Source organism: Bos javanicus, chromosome X (genome assembly GCF_032452875.1).
Source record: "Bos javanicus breed banteng chromosome X, ARS-OSU_banteng_1.0, whole genome shotgun sequence".
NCBI lineage: Eukaryota > Metazoa > Chordata > Mammalia > Artiodactyla > Bovidae > Bos > Bos javanicus.
The window spans coordinates 46,476,203-46,499,749 of record NC_083897.1 but is presented as its reverse complement, the minus strand read 5'-3'; the positions used below and the strand labels follow the sequence as shown (position 1 = coordinate 46,499,749).

General features: G+C 41.6%; 1 protein-coding gene across 1 annotated transcript; it reads right to left on the bottom strand.

Moving 5' to 3' along the window:
* Positions 1-2,798: 2,798 nt before the first annotated feature.
* Positions 2,799-6,920, bottom strand: LOC133242895 (E3 ubiquitin-protein ligase SIAH1-like). Its single transcript, XM_061409118.1, has one exon. The coding sequence runs from the start codon at positions 4,712-4,714 to the stop codon at positions 3,860-3,862; it is 855 nt and encodes a 284-aa protein (XP_061265102.1). The 5' UTR covers positions 4,715-6,920; the 3' UTR covers positions 2,799-3,859.
* Positions 6,921-23,547: the final 16,627 nt, after the last annotated feature.

Below are 23,547 nucleotides of genomic sequence, written 5' to 3'. Positions count from 1 at the left end.
GGGATAGCGAAATGCTAAGTGTATCCTCAATTATGTTTCATGACACCAAAATAAAGTTGAAAGACATTTGTTTGCTCTAAACAAGGCCAAATGAGTATCATGCATGTGTATGTATTATTTTTTGTGTTGTGCTCGTAAGCCTTAGGAATATGTACGTGGTATGTCATTATATCTTTTGAATAATTTTTCACTTGTTTCAAAATGCTTTTCATATTTTGCTTAGCATTTGACAACAGTCAACACTGAGCAGACAATCTCACTGAATTTTCTGTGTTGGACATTTAAGGGTTTTCCCCCTTCTCAGGATATATTGGGTTGGCCAAAAAGTTCTTTCAGGTTTTCTGTTACGATGTAATGGAGAAACCTCAAATGAATTTCTTTGTCAACCCAATGCTAATTCAAAGTCTTTCAGGGTCTGCAAGCAGTTTAATTTTTTCCAATGTGCATTGACTTGTATGGAGATAGTAAATTGTATCTGTCACTGTTCATCTGTTGTCCAGTGATAACATTTGTTTAGTTCCCCAGGAGTGTGTTTTAATTCCCACCCCCACCATCTTGACTAACTCTAACATTCATCCTTCTCTGGTTCTTAATAAATTGGTGAAACTGCAACCCCACCAGTCATTTATAGGACTGTAGCACCTCCCTATTAACCATTCATACACGCTGAAATTCGGTCATTCATTTTTACTCTTAGCTTTCCACCTCTTAAACACTTTATAATCCATAGCTAAAGTAGCACATGCTCACCCTCTAGTTACAAGCATGGAAAGATGTGTGAATAGTACTGTTTTCATAGAAGCACTTTCCTTCCCTGCTGCTGCTGCTGCTGCTGCTGCTGCTGCTAAGTCGCTTCAGTCATGTCCAACTCTGTGCAACCCCATAGACAGAAGCCCACCAGGATCCCCCATCCCTGGGATTCTCCAGGCAAGAACACTAGAGTGGGTTGCCATTTCCTTCTCCAATGCATGAAAGTGAAAAGTGAAAGTGAAGTCGCTCAGTCATGTTCGACTCATAGCGACCCCATGGACTGCAGCCCACCAGGCTCCTCCCTCCATGGGATTTTCCAGGCAAGAGTGATGGAGTGGGGTGCCATTGCCTTCTCTGTTCCCCCTAGAGGTTAACTATTTAGATTTCCTATTGAATATCATAGATGATTCTTCTCTATTTTTGGATTAAAGATAGCTTGTCCAGTATTCTAGCTTTGTTCATGTATTCATTATTATTGCTTTAACTGGTTAAATGCACTTGATATCATTGACACGTATATTCCTAAGACAATTTATGGTTTAAATGTTCAACTCATTTTTTAATATAGCAATAGTTTCAAAACATCAAACTTTAATATACACATCTTTATTTGTGATATAATAATCAATTTTCTTCATTTAATTATTTAGAGACTATACTACAGAACTCCTAAAAGGGCAAAAACAAATAAAGCATTATTTCCAAAAGTAAGGCTTGCAGAGTCAATAATTAACATGACAAGGTTGTTAAATGTTTGAGATCCTTAACAATGTAAGGCATAGAGCTAGCCTGGAAGACCATTAAGTAAATATGATCTATATTATGGAGAAGAGTAGATCCTCATTCCCTTAGGTAGATGCAATAAACTAAGAAATCTTACTCTTAAAAAACATTACTGGAGTATAGTTGATTCACAATGTTGTGTTAATTTCTGCTGCACAGCAAAGTGATTCAGATTATATATATATATATATACTTTGTCATATTCTTTTCCATTATGGCTTATCACAGGATATTAAATATAGTTCACTGTGCTATACAGTAAGACCTTGTTGTTTATCACATCTTTATTATAGAGTTTAGGTACTAATTTTAGAGCAGCTAACAACTCGCTAACAACTTTGAACTTGTTCAGACTTAAAAACAATGACACACCCACATGCTCTCTCAGCACCTTTCAATAACCTGCCTGTTTCAACACTTGGTAGCTTCAGATCAGATTATTAGCTTTTACCTTTCTTTTTTACTTTTAGCAAGGTAATTGGAAAGGTGAAATTGATAGAAAGTTATACAATTCAGCGGTATTAATATTCCTGCATTGCCTGTAGGAGTCATAGTCTGACTTGTTTTTCTCGCAGACATTTGGTTATAAATCCAAATGAGTATCTTTTAATCAGTCCTGGAAGAGAAATAGCTCATCACAACCTGTTAAGAGATATTTGTGAAAAATGTAATGAAATGTTTCAAGAAGAAGGAAGAGACGTAAAACACCAAGATTCTCATGAAAATGTATCTAGTCTATTGATGAACTCAAATTCCAAGTCTGAGTTTTGAAACAAAATTTCCATGGCATTTTAGCTAATCTGCAATGAAAGAAAGTGAAAGTGAAAGTCGCTAGGGACTGTCTGACTCTTGTGAACCCATGGACTCTATAGTCCATGGGATTCTCCAGGCCAGAATACTGGAGTGGGTAATTGTTCCCTTCTCCAGGGAATGTACAGTCCGTGGAATTCTGCAGGCCAGAATCCTAGAGTGCATAGCCTGTCCATTCTCCAGGGGATCTTCCCAACCAGGGATCGTACTGAGATCTCCCACTTTGCAGCCTGATTCTTTCCCAGCTGAGCCACAAAGGAAGCCCAAGAATAGAGAAGTGGGTATCCAATCCCTTCTTCCACACTTTGCGACCACATGGACGATACAGTCCATGGAATTCTCCAGGCCAGACTGCTGGAGTGGGTAGCCTTTCCCTTCTCCAGAGGATATACAGTCCATGGAATTCTCCAGGCCAGACTGCTGGAGTGGGTAGTTGTTCCCTTCTCCAGGGGATCTTCCCAACCCAGGGATTGAACCCAGATCTCCCACATTGCTAGCCAATTCTTTACCAGCTGAGCCACAAGGGAAGCCCAAGAATACTGGAGTGGGTAGTCTGTCCCTTCTCCCAATCTGTGCGACCACATAGGCCAGGATACTGGAGTGGGTAGCCTTTCCCTTCTCCAGAGATGCTTCCCAACCCCAGGATCGAACCCAAATCTCCCACACTGCAGGCAATTCTTTAGCTGCTGAGCCACAAGGGAAGCCCAAGAATACTGGAGTGGGTAGCCTATCCCTTCTCCAGCGGATTTTCCCCCCACCCAGCAATCGAACCATGATCTCCTGCATTGCAGCCAGATTCTTCACCAGTGGAGCTATCAGGGAAGCCCCTTACATGAATAGCTTTTTTTGCTCTACACCAAATACAAAATGCTCCCTTTCTAAAGCCCTGAAAAACTCTTTGTGGTGACATCAAATAAATAAGAATCATTTTAGTTTCTTTTACAGAAAAGAAAGTCAAATTTATTTAATTAAAAACTAGAATTAAAAATTAGCAAATACACAAACACACACTCAAAAATACACACACAAGAACACTATGTATTGACTCCCAGAGGGGATATGCAGCGGTCCAAGACCACTCAATATGGCTTGTCAGTTATAGAAGAATTCCAAGCATGCACATGCGTACACACACACACACACACACACACACACACACACAGAGCACAGGCACACAAAAAAGAACCCAGTATTTTTCAACAGTACACTCAATCTACCATAAACAAAAATTCAGAATTAGTTTTCAAAGGTTCCTTTTTTAATTCAAAAGATGCCCATCTCGGGTATAAACATACATATATTTTTTCAGTGGTTTACTGTTGGCTTATTTTAAATATATTAGTGTTATTACATGCAACTATATCCTGTATTTAACACGCTTTCGTTTTATTTACTTCAATGTCTCTAGCTTGAACCTACCAAAAGTTTCTGGTTGGTAGGAAGACAGGTGCCTTATTCTCTGTGAAATTGAATGTATTGATTTTAAACACTCGTCAGAAAATGTTTGATCAGCATTTCAACACATGGAAATAGTTACATCGATGCTTAAATTGCCATTTTCTGCGAAAAGTTCCGCAACTTCAGAGTCGAATATTAGGCAGTCACTGTTGATAAGGGCTGTTGCAATTCCCTCATGAATAGATAGAGGCGTGGCTTCCCAACTCAATCGCCGCCTATTACCATTTAGCTCAAGTTGATAAGTAAAATTTTCAGCTTGCTCGCGTGTTCCTATCAGCTGGACTACTGCAAAGAATTTCTGGTGACCATCGTAGATTTCCAGTTTCTCCAAAACTAGTAAGAAGTGAAACCCAAAACAGGACTGCAACATCACCCACTCAAGGGTACCAGCCAGATTAATGTTGACTGCAAGGAAAACTACAACTTCTCCGCGCAGGGTTATAATGGACTCATTATAGTGCTGCATCAGATGCGGCACTACAGCATCCATGGAGCCTTGCCACCCACAGGAAGTACCAGGGCAAGGACAACGACAGGGCCTAAACTCACAGTGTTCTTCATGGTCTGCTTTTTCTGTGGGTGGCATAGTTTTTCCACATCCCGAAGAGGTGTACTTACAGGGGAAAAGTACTAAATTGGCCACTTTCTCCATGGCTAAGTTGCGAATGGATGTCAGCGGGACCCGGCAAGTTGGACAACGTGTGAGCTTTGGGCGACAGTTGCCACAAACAAGATGGCCACTCTGACACTGTGTAATTGGAGGTAACACATACTCAAAGCAGACCGGACACTCAAAAAGACTCGCCAAGTCATTGTTGGACACAGTGGTGCCAGTCAAGACAGGCGCCCTCCGGGAGGAAGGCGCACCATTTGAGGTTCCAGTAGGTAATGCTCTTTCGGTCAGACGACTCATTTCTGTCAGGCGCCTCGGACCTCGGTCCTGGCTCAAACACGCTCCGCCGTCGCCGCCGCCAACGCCCGCCACCGCGGGCAGCGCCACTGCCACTGCGTCTGCCTCATGCCAGTACCGACGGGACACTCTGGCTCGCCGCCGCCATTAGAGAGCGCGCGCAGCAACGGTCGCCGCGGCTCCTCACTGTCCGCCGCCGGCGTTCCGCGCGTTCTCGAACCCGCGCGCGCGCCCGCTAAATACCTCACACTATGGCGGCCACCGCTGGGAGGCGCGGCCCCGGGGCCTGCGGCCCGCAGGGGCCAACAGGAATCTTTTTAAAGGAATAGGTCATTGTTACAATCTCAGCATTCCTTGCCCAGAGCTATTTTGCATGTTGAGTCATATAACAGTTTTAGTCCTAGTAACTGTCTATTTTGGGAGCTCACCTACAATCTGGTGACATTATGGAAAAAGTATGAAATTAGAACTGCAATAGGAATAATCCAGAGTTTAAAAGATTAAATTAGTACCTAGCTACTTTTCATGTATAAAGGTGCTTTTCAAGCACTAATTAATCCGCTTAAAACCTCTGTGAGCATGGCTGGACTAGGAGAAAATCAGAGTTTTGAAGAGAGAAAAGTGAAAAGTTTCTAGTGGAGCTGTATTTTTCCATAACTCGTCTCCAGGCAGACTCTCCTAAATAGGTGTCAATTAAATTCTGCTTATCTGAACAGTCAGGCTGTTCAGTAGATTAAAAAAATTCAGTTTTACCTGAAACCCTTAGGAATAACCTAAGGTCTTATCCCACAGCGAAACAAAATCTCCGAATTGAGAAATCAAGGAAGCCCAGAACTATCCTGGATATTTGTACATATTCGGGGTCAGTGATGGACTATTATAAAACCAAATACACTGGTTTTAACTAGAATTGGACATATTGCTAAGAAAATAACCAGTTACATCACCATGTCTGATTCCGTGCAGGTCAATAATTCATTTCTGACTATGGCAGTTTATTCAAACTTTTGGGGTGAAGGAATGCATGTGGGTGTCACTGACTGCTACTGGCAGGCCTGAGGCATTAACAAGAGCGAAGACCAAATTGAAGGGAAGAAGTGGTTGTGGTAGAAGATCACCAACAAATTCATAAGATGTCAGCCATAATTTCAACCAGTGGCCCAGAGAGCAGGGAGATAAATCTGTTAAAACAAGGGATTAGTAAGAATAAATACAAGGAACAGGTCGTGCTGGAAGTACAGGAAGAATTGGAATAGCATATTCATGTGGGAATCGTGTCAGAAGCCAGGATATTGCAAGTAGATATAATCTATTAATAGAAGGGGACGACAGAGGATGAGATGGCTGGATGGCATCACTGACTCGATGGACGTGAGTCTGGGTGAACTCCGGGAGTTGGTGATGGACAGGGAGGCCTGGCGTGCTGCGATTCACGGGGTCGCAAAGAGTCGGACACGACTGAGCGACTGATCTGATCTCACCCAAAACTCAACCCGAGAAACATGTCAAATTCACGTGGGACATTGTGGCATGGAGCACCAGTACAGCTACCCCCACACACAGCACTTACACACACATACACACACTTCTAGCCCCACATGCCTGTTCTATATTTTTCCATTTCAGTATCACTTTCTAACATGCTTCACAATTAACTTAACCATGTTCTCTGTCTCACTCCCTACCGAATGGAAGGTACTGAGGTAGACAGGTTTGTATGTTTTGTTTATTGATGTATGCATATACAACAGTGTCTGGAATAATAGGCTCTCAATAACAATTTGCTGACTAAGTGATTTTAAGAAATGAGTATGGGAACTCATTCCAGAGTGCCTTAGTGACGGGTCAAAACACCCTGAGCTCAATATGATGCATTATTTATCAACTGTTATTTCTATAGTCATGTGGACTCTACTTTTAAGTATAGGTTCTTGGGACTTCCCTGGCAGTCCAGTGGTTAAGACTCCTCGCTTCCCCTGCAGGGGGCACAGGGTTCGATCCCTGGTGGGGAAACTTTCTGCATGCTACTTGGCATGGCCAAAAGAGGAAAAAAAAAAAAAAGTACAAGTTCTCTCTGTCTACTGCTTTTTAGACAAATAGAATGGAGACCCATCAAAGTGAGCTGAGGAAAGGGGAGAGCAACAGGAAAGGGGTTCAGAGGATACAAGGGGTGAGGGGATGATATATTCTGTAGGGCCCTGTTGTCCATTGTAAGGATTTTGGCTTTGAGTCCAAGCGAGGTGGGATGCCACTGAAAAGTTTTGAGGAGTAGAGTGACTTGATCTGACATATATTTGAACAGAATCTCTTGAGATGCTGTGTGAAAAATAAACTAGAGGGGTAAAAAGGCCAAAGCTGGAAGACCAGTGAAGAGACTACTGCAATAATCCAAAGCACAGATGATGATGGCTTGGAATTGAGTGGTAGCACCAGAGGTTTTTTGAACTGGTCAGACTGAGGGTATCTTTTGAAGGTATGGCCAATGGGATTCCTTGATGGATTGGATATGGTGTTTGATAGCAGGAGAATGAATCAAGGAAGATGATAGTGTTTTGCCCTGAGCAAATGGAAGAATGGAAATATCATTTTATTGAGACAGGAAAAACTTGGTTGTTGAATGATTGAGGATGTTTAAAAAAAATACCTTGGGGATTTTAATGCATTTTCAGATCATGTTTCTTCCTTCAGTGAGGCAGGATGGTAGTGGTGCTGGATACTAATCATTTCACTGTTGATTGTGTAAGTCAACAAAGCTGTGAGTATGGTTTTGAGGGGTTGATTTTTGTTTTTACACCTGAGATTAAATATGATCCAGTACAAAGAATATTCAGAATATCTATCAAGGAAGGAATAGATTTTATTATAGCAGATTAATGAGCACATTAAGATGAGTTCATTTAGTGTTTTACTATGAAATTCACCAAAAGAAGTGATGTGGTTTTGGTGTCTATTGGCCATCTTAAATTCATTGATACCAGTAAACTGTAAATTACATATATGTATGCATACAAGGTGGAAACCACTAGCAAAAACAAGATCAGAGCCACAAGAAGCCACACTATATTAAACTGAAAATGCTACACGCATATAACTCTGAAGTTACACTACTTTCTGCGAGTGAAATCTTAAGGAGTGTGTTACTGATTTCACTTTTGTGGAAAATCTATACAAACTCGGTATGGTTAATAATATGGCATTTGTTAAGAAAAAAAAAAAATTTAGAGACACACTCATCTCCTTTGATCCAGAACTCCACTTCTACTAATTTCTCCTGAGGTGATATTAAGAACGTGCACAAAGATTTACATCCCAGAGTGTTTCTCAGGGCTTTTGTTATAATAAAAATTGGAGACCATTTAAACAGCTAAATCTAGAGCATTGGACTACATGATGCACATTCATTCAGTGGAATACTATACAGCCAATTCAAAGAATATTGTCAAAGTGCACATATTAGTACATAAAAACCTTCCTGACATATTGAGTGAAAAAAACAAGTTAGAAGAGAAAATTACATCTGACCCCATTTGAAGACTTGTGCAGTTAATCTATTTGAACAGAAAAATTCTGCAAGCAGATACCACAAAATGGTAACTGGGTATCACTGGGGGGATTATGGAGAGTTTCTATGATTATCTCTATTTGCTAAAATAAATCTGTACTGCATTTGTAATAAAAATATACAAATGCATGGAACAACAGTGATTACATTAGACAGAGATATTTCATGCTTTATAAAGATACACAAGTCTTGTTTTCCCTGGAGACACACCCTTGTTCATGCATCACAGGATAAACCTTTAACAGCATATTATTACTGGCACTCCCTGGCTACAGTATTTCTGATTGCTGCTGCTGCTGCTGCTGTGTCGCTTCAGTCGTGCGACCCCATAGACGGCAGCCCACCAGGCTCCCCCATCCCTGGGATTCTCCAGGCAAGAACACTGGAGTGGGTTGCTATTTCCTTCTGCAATGCATGAAAGTGAAAAGTAAAAGTGAAGTCGCTCAGTCGTGTCCGACTCTTCGGGACTCCCTGGACTGCAGCCCACCAGGCTCCTCCGTCCCTGGGATTTTCAAGGCAAGAGTACAGGAGTGGGTTGCCATTGCCTTCTCCGATTTCTGATTGAGATTAGTATACATAATGAGTCGCCAAATTCAGGGCTCTCACAAAAAGCCCTTCCAATGTGAGAAATGTGGCTAAAGTTCATAAGATGACTTTCAGTGTTTTAGCAATTACAGTAATTATTTAAGCAAATAACACTTAGCATGAATTCTCAGAGAACCTTGTGTGCTTTTTCATTAGCTCTACAAAAAAAAAAAAAAAAAAGCAGGGTGTGTGTGTGTGGGGAGTAGATTTGGGAGGAGACTCCCAATAAAAATGAGAGAGCAGATAGCCAGTATCTTTAATTTTCTCACTGAAGATAGACGTTTTTTCTCCATCTGGCCAGGCAAATAATGCAGAAGTGGCCAACAGTAGATTATGCTGGGTCATCAGTGGTCAAAAGCAATGTGGATAACTGAAATCCACTGATAATCCAGAAACCTAATTTTATCGAAATAGTTGCAACCACCTCCTGGACAGAACCCTTCAGTAGAACTGCTAATGCGAAGCGTAATTGAGTGTTTTGAGTTCATCTGCTTTCAGTTATCCTTTGCAGGTGCTAATGAACAGTGAAGTGGTCAAAAGGCTGTCAGCCAAAGAGAGCGGTAGGAGTAAAAGCAAGACATGGATAACACCAGAAACTGGATAATCAGCCTCAAAATGGGTGAGTTGACTACAGTGAGGATCAGCTATTAATTATCTGCTTAAGTAAATTCCACAAAGATATATGTCATGACAACAAATCTTCATATTAAGGGTTTTCGTGTATGCAGAGTCTATCTTGGTTAACATGATTTATGGTATAGTCTTAGAAATTCTCTATACTGCAGTGAATTTCCTGGACAGCAATGATAGGATACTTACTGTCAGAGCACAGCTAATCAACTACAGGCTCCTCTGCTAAATATGGCCAACAGACTGCTTATGAGTCAGGACTTTGGCAGACAGCCCTTCTTTTGGACCAATGGGAACGTGACTGACTCTCTCCCATGCCTTTCTGGGAGACGATATAAGCATTGCTGGTATCCAAATCCTTTTGTTTTTATTATTCCTCCAAATTCATGTTTTAGTAAACAGCCTTTTGAAAGTATTGTTATGGTGAACATTTTGTGGTTTATGGTAAGCATTTGGTTTTCAAGAATTGTTGAAAATAAATGTTTTTAGAGTGCAGTTATTTTCAAGTATTACACAATAAACTCTAATATTTGTAACTAAAACTCTATCTATGTTTGATTAGCAATTAAGCTCTCAAATAGTTATGAAAGTAATTTTCTTTCATAAGGCTGTACTTTAGGACAAATTACTTGATACATTCACTAATATTCAGAGCTTCTCAACTATATCTACATATGATTATGAATGTAGCTCTTTGTGGTGGTAGCAAAACTGATTTCCATTTTTGGCAGTTGGAAAAAAAGTGCATTATAAACTATCTGATATTTGTAAATAAAACTGTAACTGCACATGAATATTTATTATGTTTTCTATAGCAATTGTGAGAGTATTCTCCATTTATAACACTTGTTTTGAGTAAATGAGATTTTTAACCATTTTAGTATCAACTGTTATCTTGATGCGGTTCTATGATAGTGTGTCCCTTTGCCCATATTGTGAGCGAAAGGGCAAATGAACTAGTTTTATATAATGTGAATTGCTTAAGTCACTTGAATATTCTCAATAACTCGTTAACTTTTGCTTTCAGTTTAGTTGATTTCAGTCACTGAGTCACATCCGACTCTTTGTGACCCCATGGACTACAGCATGCCAGGCCTTCCTGTCCATCACCAACCCCTGTAGCGTCCTCAAACTCATGTCCATCAAGTCAGTGATGCCATCCAACCATCTCATCCTCTGTCGTCCTCTTCTCATCCTGCCTTGAATCTTTCTCAGCATCAGGGTCTTTTCCAATGAGTCAGTTCTTCGGGTCAGGTGGCCAAAATATTGGAGCTTCAGCTTCAACTTCAGCATCAGTCCTTCCAATGAATATTCAGGACTGATTTCCTTTCAGATTCAATGGTTTGATCTCTTTGCTTTCCAAGGGACTCTCAAGAGTCTTCTCCAACACCACAGTTCAAAAGCATCAGTTCTTTGGCACTCAGCTTTATTTATGGTCCAACTCTCACATCCACACATGACTACTGGAAAAAGCATAGCTTTGACTAGACGGACCTTTGTCAGCAAAGCAATGTCTCTCCTTTTTAATCTGCTGTCTACATTAGTCAGACAGGGCTGACTAATGTTATACCAGGGCTCCCCTGGTGGCTCAGAGGTTAAAGCGTCTGCCTGGAATGCAGGAGACCAGGGTTCGATCCCTGGGTCGGGAAGATCCCCTGGAGAAGGAAATGGCAACCCACTCCAGTACTCTTGCCTGGAGAATCCCATGGAGGGAGGAGCCTGGTAGGCCCCAGTCCATGGGGTCGCAAAGAGTCGGACACTATTGTGTGACTTCACTTTCACTACGTTAGTCAGAGCTTTTCTTCCAAGGAGCAAGCATCTTTGTCGTTTGATTTCATGGCTGCAGTCACCATCTGCAGTGATTTGGAGCCCAAGAAAATGAAGTCTGTCACTGTTTCCATTGTTTCCCCTACTGTTTGTTATGAAGTGATGGGACCTGATGCCATGATATTCGTTTTGTGAATGTTGAGTTTTAAGCCAGCTTTTTCACCCACCTATTTAACTTTCATGAAGAGGCTCTTTAGTTCCTCTTTTGCTTTCTGCCATAAGGATGGTGTCACCTGCATATCTGAGGTTATCGCTATTTCTCCCAGCAATCTTGATCCCAGCTTTTGCTTCATCCAGCCCGGCATTTTGCGTGACGTAATCTGCATATAAGCTAAATAAGCAGGTTGACAATATACGTTGCCTTGACGTACTCCTTTCCCGATTTGGAACCAGTCCGTTGTTCCATGTCCGGTTCTAAATGTTGTTTCTTGACACGCATATTGATTTCTCAGGAGGCAGGTAAGGTGGTCTGGTATTCCCATCTCTTGAAAAATTTTCCACACTTTGTTGTGAGCCACTCAATCAAAGGCTTTGGCGTAGTCAATAAAGCAGAAGTAGATATTTTCCTGGAACTCTGTTGCTTTTTGTATGATCCAATGGATGTTGGCAATTTGATCTCTGTTTCCTCTGCCTTTTCTAAATCCAGCTTGAACATCTGGAAGTTTTCAGTTCACATACCGTTGAAGCCTCTCTTGGAGAATTTTGAGCATTAATTTACTAGAGTGTGAGATGAGTACAATTGTGCAGTAGTTTGAGCATTCTTTGGCATTGCCTTGCTTTGGGATTGGAATGAAAACTGACCTTTTCCAGTCCTGTGGCCACTGCTGAGTTTTCCAAATGTGCTGGCATATTTGGTGCAGCACCTTAGCAGCAGCATCTTTTAGAATTTGGAATACCTCAGCTGGAATTCCATCATCTCCACTAGCTTTGTTCATAGTGATGATCCTAAAGCCCACTTGACTTCACACTCTATGATGTCTGGCTCTAAGTGAGTTATCACACCAACATGGTTTTCTGGGTCATTAAGGTCTTATTTGTATAGTTCTTCTGTGTATTCTTTCCACCTCTTCTTACTATCTTCTACTTCTGTTAGGTGCATACCATTTCTGTCCTTTACTGTGCCCATCTTTGCATGAAATGTTCCCCTGATATCTCTCATTTTCTTGAAGAGATCTCTAGTCTTTTCCATTCTATTGCTTTCCTCTATTTCTTTGCATTGATCACTGAGGGAGGCTTTGTCATCTATCCTTGCCATTCTTTGGAACTCTGCATTCAGATGAGTGTATCTTTCCTTTCCTCCTCTGTCTTTAGCTTCTCTTCTATTCTCAGCTATTTGTAAGGCCTCCTCAGACAACCATTTTGCCTTTTTGCATTTCCTTTTCTTGGGGATGGTCTTGATCACTGCCTCCCGTACAATGTCACGAATCTCCACGCATAGTTCTTCAGGCATTCTATCAGATCTAATCCCTTGAATCTTTTTGTCACTACCACCGTATAATCATAAGGGATTTGATTTAGGTCATACCTGAATGGTCTAGTGGTTTTCCCTACGTTCTTCAATTTAAGTCTGAATTTGACAATAAGGAGTTCATGATCTGAGCCACAGTCAGCTCCTGGCCTTATTTTTGCTTCTTGTTTTGTATAGAGCTTCTCCATCTTTGGCCACAAAGAACATAATCAATCTCATTTTGGTATTGACCATCTGGTGATGTCCATGTGTAGAGTCATCTCTTGTGTTGTTGGAAAAGGGTGAGTGCTATGACCAGTGCATTCACTTGGCAAAACTCTGTTAGCCTTTGCCCTGCTTCACTTTGTACTCCAAGGCCAAACCTGCCTGTTAGTTCAGGTGTTTCTTGACTTCCTACTTTTGCGTTCTAGTCCCCTATGATGAAAAGGACATCATTTTTGAGTAGGTCTTCATAGAATGGTTCAACTTCAGCTTCTTTGGCATTAGTGGTTGGGGTATAGAGTTGGATTACTGTGATATTGAAAGATTTGCCTTGGGAAGGAACAGAAATCATTCTGTCATTTTTGAGATTGCACCCAAGTACTGCATTTCAGACTCTTTTGTTGACTGTGAGGGCTATCTCACTTTTTCTAAGGCATTCTTGCCCAGATTGTAGATATAATGGTCGTCTGAATTAACTTCACCTGTTACAGTCCATTTTAGTTCACCGATTCCTAAAATATCGATGTTCAATCTTGCCATCTCCTGTTTGATCACTTCCAATTTACCTTGGTTCATGGAACCTAACATTCCAGGTTCCTATGCAATATTTTTCTGTACAGCGCCGGACTTTACTTCCATCCCCAGTCACATCCACAACTGGGTGTTGTTTTCACTTTGGCTCCGTCTCTTCCTCCTTTCTGGAGTTATTTCTCCAGTCTTCTCCAGTAGCATATTGGGCACCTACCAACCTGGGAAGTTCATCTTTCAGTATTATATCTTTTTGCTTTTTCATACTGTTCAGGGGCTCTCAATGCCAGAATACTGAAGTGGTTTGCCATTGTCTTCTCCAGTGGACCACGTTTTGTCAGAACTTTCCACTATGACCCATCCGTCTTGGGTGACCCTACACGGCATGACTCACAGTTACATTGAGTTAGACAAGCTGTGGTCCATGTGAGCAGTTTGGTCAGGTTTCTGTGACTGTGGTTTTCATGATGTCTCCCCTATGCCGGATAAGGATAAGAGGCTTATGGAAGCTTCCCAATGGGAGAGACTTAATGTGGAGGAAACTCGGGTGGGGCCATGCTCATTAAATCTTTAATCCTATTTTCTGTTGATGGGATGATGGGAGTAAATAATTTTAATTCAATTTCAAATAAATATTTATCACATTCTACCTAACTGAAAAAACCATTCCCCAGATTTCCACTTTAGCAAGAATTGGATAAACTCTAGCCCAATTTAGTCCCATGAAAAACAATGGTATATGAGTAGATGAATTGTAAAATTTATTCATATTAAAGACTTGCTCTGTGCCTGATCTGTCAGTAAGTGCTTTATATGTATTGACTCATGTAATACTTTGGGGAGATGGTACTATGACATCTCTAATTTATTATAGATGAGACACTAAGATTAAGTAATTTGTCAAAATTCACCTAGAGCTCTTAAGGGGCAGGGCTCAGATTCAAATCCAAGTAGTTGACCTCTGGAGTCAAGCTTTGTAATTCTCCATGCTGTATAGTTTCATTTAGATTTCTGTGGCCTAACATACGCAGCCTGAGTATGACAACTTTTAGGTACTGCAGGACCATCTTCCAACTTTCTCTGTTCACTTGGCAAGTGTCTGGCTCAGGTAAAAAAATCTGCCCACAATGCGGAAGACCCAGGTTCGATCCCAGGGTTCGGAAGATCCCCTAAAGAAGTGAAAGGCTACCCATTCCAGGATTCTTGGGGATTCCCTGGTGGCTCAGATGGTAAAGAACCTGCCTGCAATGCAGGAGACCCAGGTTTGATACCCAGGTCATGGAGGATCCCCTGGAGAAGGCAAAGGCAACCCACTGTAGTATTCTTGCCTGGAGAATTCCGTGGGCAGAGAAGCCTGGCAAGTTCATGGGGTCGCAGAGAGTCAGACATGACCGAGTGACTAACGGTACATTCAAAAGGGCCACAGAAATTCTATCTAGTACATAGATTTTGAATTTATATTCACATGTTTTTTCAATTTGATTTCTTCTACAGTTAAACATCCCTGTCCTTTATTTTTAAAATCTTCACTATTTGAAGCCTTCAGTTCCCCCATGGACATGGATTTCTATTAAGCAAGCAAACAAACAAATAATAAGGAATTAACTATAATACATTGTATTTGCAAAGCACTTTCACACGCTTGCACTCATTTGATTCTCACAAGTTCATTTGTTGTTTTTAATTATAAAACACTACTCAAGTATAGCAGGAGTCCTCCAGTGAGAGGCTAAGTTGTAGAAGTACCCATTGTGGGTGGAAGCATGTCCAGGCATATCTAGATGCCCAGGAGGGCAGAGCCATCAAAGCTTTACTTAAGTGTGGGTTTAAGGACTCTGATATGAGCTATAATAACTAGGTAAGTTGAAATGAACATCTGGCCCTAAGCAAGAATACCCCTCCTCAGGTTTGGGAGAATAAGAACCCTCCTATGAATAAAAATTCAGTTTGGTAAATGGGATAGAACCAACTTTGAGGGGAGTTATTATTGAGGTAAACTGCTTTGATCAGAAAAATAATGTGTTATTTGTGTTAGAGAGGAAGGAGTAGTTGAGTAAAAACCTTGTGTGTCTGTGCTGTGCTGGAGGCTCAGCATCGGGGGATGGTGCTGGCTCTGATAGATAAGAGCTCTAGCATTAGAGTCATCCTAAGAACTTGAAAGCACGAGGCAGTGCTATTTGTGGCTTAGTAATACACTGATGTAGAAGTAAGGGCAGAAATGACTTGCGGGATGGAATGGAAAACCAGCTAAGGCTACAACATCATGGCGGACATCCAGACGTATGACAGAAGCAGTAGTTTCTGCTAGGGCACAGGTCTGGAGCGACAGAGGCAGAGATGATAAATGCTGTAAAGGGGAGAAAACCACCACTAGCCATATATAAACCATGGGAGCCACATTCTGCTGGCTCTGTTGATTCTGCTCCACCCCCTTCAACTGGAAGGGGGAAAGAATGCGAGGGATGCAACTATTGGAGGGTGAGAGACTGGCAGGACTGTTGGGCCCCCCTCTCCATAGCTTTGTTAGTAAAGACTAAAGAAATGATTAAGGTTACACACATATTAGAGATATTTACAATTATTTTTCTATCACTACCAGAACCAACCAATCTAGACAAATCCTCATTCAATTGATCACATCCCAATTTTATATAAACACAGTTCTGAAAGAGTCATCTTTTCCCCCTTTTGATTCTCTTTTTTCTGATTGTTTTATTAATTTTTCTCTATTTTACATTGTTGAGTGCCTACACACATAAAGTACTCTATTAGGCCAGGTGGATATTACACAGGTAGATATGACACAGGTGTTTTCAGTCTAGTGAAGGGGCCAGACATACCCACAAGATATAAACTAGCTTCCAAAAGGTGGAGAAGTTCAGGAGTAGTACCGAGGAATAGCTAAACGTGAAACTTCTCATGTTCTAGGTCCCAAGTTGGGGGATGGGCCATTTTTACATTGTAGTTTAGTGATATAGTCAATAATAGTCCTGCCTGGATCAGAGAGCAGGAGAGACAAATGATCATTTCCTGTTTGAAATCTCTTGCATTATTTACAAACTTCAGAATTTTTTCCTGTATCAGATCATCTTTATGCTGAAGATCATAGACCCAAGGGGCCTCCTTGAAGCTGTAGATGGGCATGGAGGAAGGTTAGATCTAGCCCATGGCTTGCAGAGCATGAAGCCATGGGAGCAAAGCTGGTTTGGAGAAACAAATAATTCATTTAGAGAGCCAAGTCAAAGGAGCAGAGAAGAGAGGTAAGGAAGCAGGAGTTAACTGATGTGACTGCAATCAAAAGGCTGCCAAGGTAGAGCAAGCACGATGAGAGGCAAGTTAAGGAGAAAGTGAAAGTGAAAGTCGCTCAGTTGTGTCAGACTCTTTTCGGCTCCATGGACTACACAGTCCATGGAATTCTCTAGGCCAGAATACTGGAGTGGGTAGCTTTATCCCTTCTTCAGGGGATCTTCCCAACCCAGGGATCGAACCCATGTCTCCCTCATTGCAGGCTGATTCTTTACCAGCTGAGCCACAAGGGAAGCCCAAGTTAAGGGGAAGGTTCTAGGAAATATTACCTCTATGTGTTAGCATATATGGCCTTACCTGGGGATGGGAAAGGAGTTACTAAAGCACGAAGCCTGATCAGATTCAATCTATGTTACTGTCATTTCCTGCAATTTAGCCAACTGATGTTTTAAAATGCTTTCTGTTTATTTTTGGTTGGCTGGGTCTTCATTGCTGCATGAAGGCTTGTTCTAGTTGAGGCGAGTGGGGGCTACTCTCTAGTTGCGGTGTGCAGGCTTCTCATTGTGGTGGTTTCTCTTATTGCAGAGCACAGGCTCTAGGCACATGGGTCAGTATGTGTGGTGCACAAGCTTAATTGCTCCATGGCATGTGGTATCTTCCCAGATCAGGGATGAAACTTGTGTCCCCTGCATTGGGAGGTAGAATCTTATCCACTGTACCACCAGGCAAGTTCTAGCCAATTGATTTTTTTAAATTTATTTTATTGTAATATAGTTGATTTACAACATTGTGTTAATTACTGTTGTACAGCAAAAATGATTCAGTTATATGTATATATGCATTCCATATTCTTTTCCATTATGGTTTATCATAGGATTTTGTGTATTGCTCCCTCTGCTATACAGTAGGACCTGGTTGTTTATCCAGTCTACATATAATAGTATGTATTTGCATGTGCTAATCCTAAACTCTCACTTCAACCCTCCTCCAACCCCCCTCCCTCTTGGTAACCACAAATCTGCTTTCTAAATGAATTCATTCATGTCATAGTTTTGATTTCTTATATGTCATATCATATGATATGTCTTGCTCTTCCTGAAGTACTTCACTTCTCATGATAATCTCTAGGTCCATCCACGTTGCTACAAATGACATTATTTCATTCTTTTTATGGCTGAGTAGTATTCCATCTTCTTTATCCATTTATCTGTCCATGAGTATTTAGGTCATTTCCACACATTGGCTATTGTGAATAGTGCTGCTGTGAACATAGGGGTACATGTATCTTTTTGAATTATGATTTCTCAGAATATATGTCCAGGACTGGGATTGCTAGATTCAACTGATTTTAAAACTCTTTTGTTTTGGCTTATTTAAATAGCAAGAGGTGGTATGTCTACTCCTTACAGACTTCTTTTGAGAATGGGGCTATTTTACTGACCTAACCCTCCCTTCCAAGTTCATGGAGACAGACTCATGAAGGATGAGAATTCTGATACTGAATAAAGGGGCAGCCCACTCAGCCATGTGTTGTTTATGAGAGAGACTCCCAAAACTCAGCCATCTAGAAATGCCAAAAAGAAATGTGTGAGTGAATAACATATTTATGACAGTCACATCCAAAAAGAAAACTGCTGTCAATATTGGATAAATATAATTTAAGAAAAAACATTTAGTGGGGCAAAATAAGTTTATCTTCATTTTAAAAATCCAAATGAAGGTATTTTAGTCCTGAATTTTGTGCACTAAAAAGTAATACCAAGGATGAACAAGATGTGGGAGGATTAGGTGAACGTGGAGTATATCTCTGTCCACAGATACTTCAGGAATACACCTTCAGACACAGAAGTGCTTGCAGACACCAGCTAAGAGTGGACAGGAGTACCTGACCACTGGAAAACAATATGTTGAGCCATGCAAAATTTGGTAGGATGAAGGACCTTGGGGGAAAAACAGGAGTGTTAGTACGACTGGACCTGCCCTCAGCAGGTGGGGGAACTGAAGCAGGGGTCCAATCCCCACATCGGGGCAATTGTCTGGGTCAGAGGAGAAACATTTAAGGCTGAGAGTGAAGCAGCTGATCTGTGGCAGCGTAAATGGAATGAGAAACAGACAGCTCTTGCCGCAGCCATATGTACCCTGGACAGGGACGCAGGTCCCCTAGAAGGTGCAGCAGTTGGGAGCTGGACCATAGGGATTGTGGAGCAACCCCAGAGCAAATGCTGCTGTTGACTGCAGAGGGACAGACCAAGGGAACGTGAGGGAGGAGATTGTGGTGGGAAAAGCCTGTGGAGGAAAGCCAGGCAGCCATGGAAGCAAGATGATACTGCTGAGTCACGCGTAGGGGGTGGAGTCATCACCATAGCCTCTCTCTCCCTACAAGCCAGCTCTGGCAGCTGAACAATAGCGAGGTTGACCCATCAAGCACCTGACATGCGGAACAAAAGAGTAGGACCCCACCAGTTTGCCCTTTTAGTACCTGATGCACCAGTCTACAGGGTAGGACACCAACCTATGTTCCCCTTTATGTGCCTGATGCAAAATTCTACAGTGTATGATCCAAGCCAAGGTGGCCCCTTGAGAGGGTAACCAGGAGGAAGGCCAGGGGTCTCCTAATTGAGGATATAGGCTGCAAGTGTCAGACATTTTTAATCTCTCTCTTAAGCAGCATGAGGAAACAAACCAGTGTCATATTTTTTTTTCCCCTTCTTTGTACAATTTTAAAAAGAGGTTTCTCTTAAAATTCTGTGTTGCCATAATGACACCTGGTTCCACCTCAACTTAACTTTTCTCAAACTGTGAGCTAACCAATGCATTTTTGTTATGGAAATGTTTGTCTTAAGCTATGTTAATGTACTATGTATTCACCCTAGACTCTGTCTTCAGGTGGGTTCTGCCTAAAGGCTCAGAACCGACTTGCAAACCAGTATGTTATACTCATATTTTGTTCTCCTAATCTATGTTAATGAAACTATACATTTTTTTGGAAATGTGCCTTTCTTCAGGATTCATGTCAATCGTTTTATGGCCTGGGATGACTCCCCTGATGCCAATGTTATCTCAATGCGTGTTGTGGGTGAGGGGCCTGGTGCCATTCTCTGTGTTTTGACTTTTCCTTTCTCTAATTAGCAGATTGCTAATAGCTGTATAACATCCAGCTAAAGACTAGCAGGTGGGTATTCTTTCTGCCCCCTTCTGATGTCTATATCAGAAGCTTTCTCTATCTCTTTTATACTTTAATAAATCTTTATTACATAAAAGATCTAAGCAAGCAAGCCTCGTCACTGGCCCCGGATTGAATTCTCCTCCGGAGGCCAAGAATCCCAACATCTTTTGTGGTTCAGCAACAACCTTTCACCCTCTATGTGCCTGCTGCACTGATCAACAGAGAAAGATTCCAGGCAAGGGAGCCCTCTAAGTACCTGATCAGGCCGAGCTATGGAGAAAGCCTAACCAAAGAGGCCTTTTGATTACCAGCTACCAGAGGCTCAAAAAAAGACTGATAGGGCCATAACTCCTGCAGCTGAGGCAGTGGGTGTCCCTGCATGCTTGGCGCTGTCAGGGTCCCTGCAAGCCAAGCAGCTGTGCCACCTTCACACTCAACTCTCACTGGGGGGCAGAGCTGCCACAGGCCAAAATATTCTTGCATCTATGCGTGCAGGGTCAATTTGGTAGTGTCCAGTTCTGTGACCCTGTGCACTATGGCCTGCCAGGCTTCTCAGTCAGTGGGGTTCTCCAGGAAAGAATACTGGCATGGGTTGCCATAACCTTCTAGAGCACTATGTTTTGTGTTCCCCTACCTGTCAACTCGCCTGAGTACCTGGTGCTGCCAGAGCCCCTGCGACCCAAGCAGCTGCACCACCTTCACACCTGGTCCTCACTGGGGCAGAGCCAAGTCCTCCAGGGCAGCCTCAGGGGCAAACTCCAATGGAGACCCACAGGCAGAAGTAGAAATAAAACCATAATCGAAACCCAGGGGCAGTGTGGCTAAGGAAGAAGGTCCAAAATCTTCCCACCAGCTGTACATGCTTCAGATTAAATCCACACAATCAACTAGGCAGATTATAGGTCTATGTAATATATAAATGGACACTGAGACCTCCCACAAAAGAAAACACACTAGTTCTGATAGCTGTGGATATTGGAGGCAAGAACACATAGATGTAGGACCAGATTAGAGTCTGAGCTGACCCCACAGCAGGTCCAGAGACCAGATCAGCGTTGGAGGGCATCCTAGGAAGGCAAGGTGGACTTTGACTCCCAGGGAGGGAGAGGATGCTGACAGCAGATGAAGGAGGAAACAGACAGAACAGGCTCCATCTTGAAAGCAGGACTCCATCTTGGGCCAGACTGTTGATTTTGAGCTATATGCCCAGTATCTATGGAAACGACATACTAACTGGAAAACCAGACCCCTCCCTCGCCCCAGATGGAAGAGCCCCAGGGCTCGTACCCTGACTATCCGTGGCCTAAAAGAATACCCTAATTATCTGTGTAACCGAATAGAATCATAAATTTTATTATGCTTATTGGGGTATGCTGCTGCTGCTGCTGCTGCTGCTAAGTCGTGTCAGTCATGTCCGACTCTGTGTGACCCCGTAGACGGCAGCCCACCAGGCTCCCCCGTCCCTGGGATTCTCCAGGCAAGAACACTGGAGTGGGTTGCCATTTCCTTCTCCAATGCATGAAAGTGGAAAGTGAAAGTGAAGTCGCTCATGGTCGCTAAGAGTCGGACACGACTGAGCGACTTCACTTTCACATTCCACTTTCATGTATTGGAGAAGGAAATGGCATTGGGGTATGACCACAGGCCTATTGATAATTGTCCACTGTTAACTACCTAAGCTTAAGGCATATGAATCATGGGTTAACTGATTGTATCTTTCTTTTCTTTTGTTCAGACTAGTTTTAAGGAATTTGGGGAGCTGGGTTTGGACACGTATACTTAGGGTATATAAGGTTTTCACAAAAATTGGCTGGGGTCCTTGGCTAAGAGGAGACTCTGCCTTGGGCCCCCTGGTGTAATAAACTGCACTCCACTATCTGCACTGTCCTTCTGAGTGAATATGTTTCCCGGACGTGTGGCTACAACACAGAGACTCAATAAAAATATTTATTATTCTTATATTGTGACTTGTTCTGTAGTTTCTTTTGGATTTCCCACCTACCCCCCTTTTCTCCCTGCTCTGTTGTAGTTTTCCATTTTATTAGCATTATGAAATCTAATTAAGCTTCTGAGTTTTTTTTTTTAATCACACTTTTTATTGCTGTTATAAACCTCTGCCTGTTCATTGCCCTCTTGCAGTTCTGTGGAGTTTCCCCTTTTTCTTTCTTCTTCTTTTCTTGTTTTATTTCTTTTTTGAATTTTAACATTTACATTTTTAAACCTATTATTATTTTTTTAACATTTATTCCATTGTTTGCATTTCCTACTGTTTTCTTCCCCTTGCAGTTCACCTTTAATATATATGTCTTCTTTATCTACCTCTGTTTAACCCTGAATTTCTATTCTTTCTTTCCTTTCTTTTTCTTACCATATTTGTTAGTATTGTTTTCATTGCTTTGTTCCCCAGTTAGAACCTTGCTTTAGTTTTGTTTTCTAGTCTGTGCTTTAGTTAGTTTTGTTCTTAACTGGTGAATATCATTTTTGGTTCCCTTTGTTGCCTTTGTGCTTTATTTTTGTTTTGGACTGTTTTTATTTGCTTATGAGTATATATGTATGTGTGTACATTCCATTATCTGAATGATTATTTGACTGATTTTGTAATTGCCATTTGTCTGGGGTTCATCATCTGTGTCTTGTTTTTGGGTATTTGTTTTAATTCCGTTTAATGTCATAATAAACCACCTGTGGAATCTTTGTTCCTGGCCAGAGACTAAGCCTTGGGTCTTTGAGGTGGAACCACCGACTCCAAGACCCTAGACTACCAGAAAACTCCTAACCCTAGGGAGCATAAAATACTGAGAACTTCCACAAAGGCAACCACTTGTATACAAGACCTGGCATCACCCAACTGCCAATAACACCTGTGCAGGACGCCTCATCCAAACAACAAAAAAGACAAAGATACAAACCGAATCATCAGCAGACAGGATTACCACCTCACTCAGCCCTGCCCAACAGAGGAAAAATAAAACTCAGCACAAACCTCACCCTACCGGAAGCTTACACAAACCACTGGACCAACCTTATGAGGGCAGAAACCAAAAGGAAGAAGGATTCAACCTTGAAGCCTGGGAAAAGGAGACCTCAAGCACAATAAGTTTAAAAAAAAATAATGAAAAGTCAGAGAAATACTGCACAAATGAAGGAACTAACTAGAAATACACAAGTCCAAATAAATGAAGAGTAAATAGGCAAACTACCTGAAAAAGAATTCAGAATAATGATAGTAAAAATGATCAAAAACCTCGAAAATAGAATGGAGAAAATGCAAGAATCAATTAACAAAGACCTAGAAAAAATTAAAGAATGAACATACAGAGATAAACAGGACAATTACTGAAATTAAAAATACTCTGGAAGGGGCCAATAGCAGAGTATCTGCAGCAGAAGAACAGATCAGTGAGCTGGAAGATAAAATGGTGGAAATAACTGTTGAAGAGCAGAATAAAGTAAAAAGAATGAAAATAACTGAGGATAGTCTCTGAGACTTCTGGGACAATATTAAATGCACCAACTTCCGAATTATAGGGGTCCCAGAAGAAGGAGAGAAAAAGAAAGGGTATGAGAAGTTTTGAAGAGATTATAGTTGAAAATTTACCCAACAAGGAAAGGGAAAATAGTCA